This window comes from Rhagoletis pomonella, unplaced genomic scaffold, assembly GCF_013731165.1.
Source record: "Rhagoletis pomonella isolate Grant_MI unplaced genomic scaffold, Rhpom_1.0 Rhpom_scaffold_10028, whole genome shotgun sequence".
Lineage (NCBI taxonomy): Eukaryota > Metazoa > Arthropoda > Insecta > Diptera > Tephritidae > Rhagoletis > Rhagoletis pomonella.
Genome location: NW_023468556.1, coordinates 1 through 5873, shown reverse-complemented (window position 1 = coordinate 5873; position 5873 = coordinate 1). Strand labels below are relative to the sequence as shown.

The 5873-nt window shown below is 44.0% G+C and overlaps 1 protein-coding gene across 1 annotated transcript; it reads left to right on the top strand.

The window, feature by feature from the left end:
• Window positions 1-153: 153 nt before the first annotated feature.
• On the top strand, window positions 154-3246 carry LOC118756366. The gene has a single exon (XM_036491132.1). It carries the CDS (start codon window positions 154-156, stop codon window positions 3244-3246), a length of 3093 nt encoding a protein of 1030 aa, XP_036347025.1.
• Window positions 3247-5873: the final 2627 nt, after the last annotated feature.

The following is a 5873-nucleotide window of genomic DNA, read 5'->3' as shown; positions in this document are numbered from 1 at the left end:
TTATCTATAACCGAGGCGGATCCACTATCTTTCAAACGAACTCAACATTGGTGCCTCCTGTGAGGATCTGCAGCGGCTATTCGGGTATCCAACTTCGCATAACCTGTAACACGAGGTAAGTGCTTTGATATTCTTGTGCTGGTTAGGTTGAGTATGGCGGAAAAAGACACTGATCTTAGCGCAATTGAGCTGGTGGAAGAGCAAAAGGCTCTTATGCAGTCAATACAAACAACTTTGCGAAACTTTAAGAAATACTCATCGTCACGTAAAACTGAGTCTTATCACCATGCACGTTTGGAGTCTTTGGCTTCATACCGCACAGAGTTCCGTGCCAATCATCGTATCTTGGTTCGCCAATCAAATAATGCTGAAATACGCAAGTCATACGTGGACGCTGGGATTTGTGAACAGTTTGAAGAGACATATCTAGACGTAGTAGTCTGCATACGGGACTCTCTTCGAGAAAAGTGCATCCCAGCTGCATCGGAAGTTGGGCGAGCCCCTACTTTAAACAATAGCACTACTATTTTGGCGTCAAACGGAGTACCTCTACCTGAAGTTAAATTAACCCCCTTTAGTGGCAAATATATCGATTGGCCAGGGTTCAAAGAAATATTTTTGGATCGAGTTCACCAAAATAAGAGTTTGAACAATCTGCAACGTTTTCATTACCTCAAATCCGCTCTTACCGACATTGCAGCACAAGACATAGAGCACGTCAGTCTTATTGGAGAGAACTATGAAGAAGCATGGGAAATGTTGTGTAAACAGTACGATAATAAGCGTATATTGTTCATCCATTACATGGATGTCTTGGATCAGCAGTCAGATGAGATTAGAGAAAATGCTGCGTCGTTAAAGCATTTTACTCAAACGTGCAGATCTTGTGTAAATTCAATCGCGAAGCTGGGAATAAACGTAATGGAGCAAAATCAAATTCTTGTATATTATATGGTGAAGAAGCTGCCGAACTCATTGCGCACCGAGTGGGATCGCTCGTTAAGAAAACAAACTAGTATTCCAACCTTTTCTGAATTGTGTTCGCTTCTAGATGAGCAGTACCTCATGATGGTCACATCATCACGAACAGGCGCAAAGCAAGCGCAGTCTATTACCTCTTCTCAGCGTAAAGTAGAAGGTTTGGCACCGTACGGCAAGAAGCAAGTTAAGTCAATGCATGTCGCGAAGAAGACTGTTGTTTGTCCCATATGCGAAAAATCGGATCATCCAGTAAGGGAATGCGCGAAATTCCTAGAAATGAACGTCGTCGATAAAAGAGCTGCCGTGGAAAGGTATAAACTTTGTTTTAATTGTCTTGGATATAATCATCCGTCCGCAAAATGCAGTAGCCGTCGTAATTGTGGGACATGTGGTGGCCGGCATCATACCCTGATCCATGTAGAACGAGAAGTGTCAGCATCTGCACCTACCGCCACAGTTCCCACAGCAGTAGCCGCTTTACATGTGGCTGCCACACCGGAGATGAGTGATATTCCCAGCCAACCAATCCCTCGAATGAGATTTGATGTGTTATTACCTACTGCGGTTATTTGCATAAAATCAGCTACCGGTCAGCCTTGTGATTTCAGAGCGCTAATGGATCAAGGGTCCCAGGCTACATTTCTGTCGGAAAGAGCAGTACAGGTTCTCGGTCTTCCTTGTGAGAAGGCCCATATCGAAGTGATCGGATTATCAGGAAGCAAAGTGACCAAAGGCCGTTTCTGCGTGCACATAACAATAGGTTCCAGAATAGACTCCCAAATACAGTATCAAACTGTGGCTTACGTTTTACCCAAGGTTGGTGGTGTACTACCATCGCGAAATCTGGTGACTAATTTTGATCATTTGGATGGCATACGTCTCGCTGACCCAAGGTACTTCGAGCCGCAACCCGTAGATGTGCTCTTAGGAAACGACATTTATGATGAGTGCATCTTAAGTGATGTTCGTCGGGCAGGCAGTGGATTCCCTATAGCGCAAGAGACCACGTTTGGTTATATCATATCGGGAAAAAATGCCACGGGCTCGCAATCTCCGAAAAGTGTATCATTTTCGTCTACGAATACGGAAATGGAGGTCGACAGTTTATTAAGGAAGTTCTGGGAGCTAGAGGAGATGGGTGAATCACGCGCCCTTACTACTGAAGATAATTGGTGTGAGGTCCTATATCAAAGCACTCACAAAAGACTGCAAAGCGGGAAGTACGTTGTTCGTTTGCCGCTGATGTCTGAAATTGATACCTCATGCTTTATCGGGAAATCCAGAAGCTCAGCGCTCAAACGTTTTCTCCATTTGGAAGGTCGGTTATCGAAAGATGCTGATTTAAGCAAAATTTATATCGATACGATTAACGAATATTTGCGACTGAAGCAAATGAAACCGGTGAGATATACTGAAGACCAACATTGTTCAACGGGTGGCGCAGGTGAGGATCGTTTTACATGTTGTTATCTCCCTCATCATCCGGTAGTAAAGATGGATGCAGCAAGTACGAAAGTCCGAATCGTGTTCGATGCCTCTATGAAAACCACTAACGGGAAATCATTAAATGACATCCTAGCAACGGGTCCGGCACTTCAGCAGGATTTGTCCGCGATCCTTTCAAATTGGCGTACTATGAAATATGTATTCATAGCAGACATAGAGAAAATGTTTCGGTGTATCGACGTTAATGAAGAAGATGCGCAGTACCAACGCATTTTATGGCGAGAAAGACCAGGTGAACCGATTCAGGAATATTATTGCTCGACAGTGATGTTTGGGACCGCATCCGCACCATATACGGCAATTCGTACAATAAATCAACTGGCTCAGGACGAAGCGGAACGTTTTCCTTTGGCGGCTAAGGTACTTAAGCAACAAATGTATGTCGATGACATACTTTCCGGTGGAGACTCTTTAGAACTTGCGTTGCGTGTACGAGACGAAACAATATCGACTTTGCGAACTGCTACCTTTGAACTACGCAAGTGGGCGAGTAATCATCCAACTCTGCTGAGTGGCATACCGGCGGAGCACAGGCAGTCAAAAAGTAAGATGCAATTCAAACCGACAGATCCAATTAAGGCATTGGGACTATACTGGGACCCCATTACCGACGAAATCGAATTTAAGGCTAATTTCCAGTTTGAGACTGAAAATCCAACCAAGCGCACCGTCTTGTCTAACATCGCCCGCTTATTTGACCCACTCGGTTGGTTGAATCCGGTCATTATATCAGCGAAGCTTATCTTGCAGGAGTTGTAGCGCAATCGAAGTAGCTGGGATGCGACATTACCCCCAGAACTTCGAAGAGGCTGGACAACATTCGGAGAAGGTTTTCACCAAATATCGCAAATTAAGGTTCCACGTTGGTTAGCGATCGATCAGAGAAAGGGTTGTGAGCTACACATATTTTGCGACGCATCCGTTCACGCCCACTCAGCTGTGGCCTACCTTCGAGGATCAAACGAAACCGGAAAGGTACTGATCAATATCCTCTCCGCGAAATGTAAGGTTAACCCCAAGATTACCATTCCGCGCGCCGAGTTATGTGGAGCCGTTCTGGCTTCTAAGCTATTAAGTATAATTATCACTAACTTCTCTATTGCAATTGAACACTCTAATATTTTCATGTGGACTGACTCGTCAATCGTCCTGCATTGGATCCGGGGGGACCCAAGTAGATGGAAAATCTTCGTATCGAACCGAATTAATAAAATATTAAAAAACACATCAGTCTGTCAGTGGCATTATGTAGCATCAGAAAACAATCCCGCAGATATATCAAGTCGTGGAATAAGTCCATCACGACTCGTTCATTGCGACTTATGGTGGCGTGGCCCTTCATTTCTGCAGCTACCGCCCCTAGAATGGCCGAAGTCCCCATTTAATACTGATGTTTCGCAATCAAGTGTTAGCATCGAGAAAAGGAGCATGAAAATTCATTTGAGTATTAAAGATCCTACGAGCGAAATTTTATCGTTAGACCAATGGAGCTCACTTTCATTGACTGTGCGAGTAACAGCGTACTGCATTACATTTGGAAAAAATTGTCGACCGAAGCTGGGGCTTCGCAAAACGGGCTCATTATCAACTACTGGGTTACAGCGCAGTCTTATATGCATAGTAGGAATGGTACAGCGTGAAGCCTTTCCGGAATATTGGCACTCACTTTTGAGACAGCGAACACTACCGAATAACAGTAGACTTTCTTCTCTCAATCCGTATTTCGATGAAAGGCAAAGGATAATACGGCTCGGAGGACGATTAAGGGAAGCACTCTTACCGTTGGATCAAAGGCATCCCTTTGTTTTACCATACCAGCACCATTTAACTGAGTTGATCATTAAACATAGCCATCTGAGCACCTTGCACGGAGGCGTTTCCCTAACCTTGAATCACGTCCGTAGAAGATTTTGGATTTTGAATGGGCGTAACGCGGTTCGGTCTATAATACATAAGTATATAAATTGCTTTAAGTACAATCCGAGGCCGTGTGCACAGCAAATGGGGAATCTTCCGTCGGAGAGAATTCGCCCAGCTCGTGCCTTTTCGAACGTGGGAGTCGATTACGCTGGTCCTTTTAACATACTGCCTTCGAAAGGAAGAGGACGCGTCTCGGTAAAGGGTTATATTTCTTTATTCATTTGCCTGGCAACTAAAGCAATGCATTTGGAGCTTGTAGGAGATCTTTCAGCAGAAGCATTTATCGCCGCCTTGAATCTCTTTATTGCCAGAAGGGGCTTGTGTAAGAATATCTACAGTGATTGTGGAACCAATTTCATTGGAGCGAACCGAAAACTTCAAGCAGATCGGACATCATATCAGCATTTCATAAAGAATAAGATTTTTCCGCACTTGACCGAAAGGGAAGTTCATTGGCACTTCATACCACCGTCCTCTCCCCATTTCGGGGGGTTATGGGAGGCCGGAGTGAAATCGGTAAAATACCACCTGAAACGAACCATCGGCGAACAGAAGCTGACCTACGAGGAATTCAATACCGTTTTACCGCAAATCGAAGCTTGTTTAAATTCGAGACCGCTATGTCCATTAACAAGCGACGTCGATGATTTAATGGTACTTACACCTGGACACTTTTTGGTGGGGGATTCCTTACAGGCTTTGCCATCTGTCGAAACAAACAGTCTGAGTCTCGAAGAGCAGTGGAAACATGGGCAAAATTTAGTACATTCATTTTGGAAACAATGGAGTACCGAGTATTTGTCGCGCTTGCAAAAGTGTCCTAAATGGTTAACAACAAACCCTAACCTAAAGATCGGTGACATAGTTTTGATTAAGGATGAGAGGTATCCGTGTAACCGATGGCCACTTGCAAAAATAATTGAACTTCATCCAGGAACGGATAAGCTCGTACGAGTTGTTTCTGTGAAAACTCAAAATGGGATCGTGAAACGCCCGACGGTAAAAATTTGTCCGTTGCCTATACAGGATAACTGGAATCCAGTAACTAACGCCGCACATTAATATCGCTAGCACTAGCTTTCCTCTGTTACAGATTCCGTCTTCAAATTTGCTGCAGTAGGAGGAGGATGATATCCGAGTGAACATCATCGTCGGGCAGGATGTTGGAGCTGGTCACCTTAATTTGGTTCAGGGCGGATGGCAACCCAGTTAACACTCTTTCTGTTTTGGTTTGACATTCGCGATTGATTTGAGAGTTCGCGCGCCTTTTTTTCTCTTCTTGGCGGACAGAACAACTGGTACAAGCAAAAATATATGTACAAAAAAATACCACAAATTCGAACATAGAATATAAGTAAAATTTTGTTAATAGCTAAGTCGAATAAATAGTTATTAAAGAGCAAGCGGTTGTTGGATTATTTATCTATAACCGAGGCGGATCCACTATCTTTCAAACGAACTCAACA

Coding starts and splice junctions, on each gene's coding strand:
- LOC118756366 (XM_036491132.1), top strand. CDS start 154: ATGGCGGAAAAAGACACTGATCTTAGCGCAATTGAGCTGGTGGAAGAG.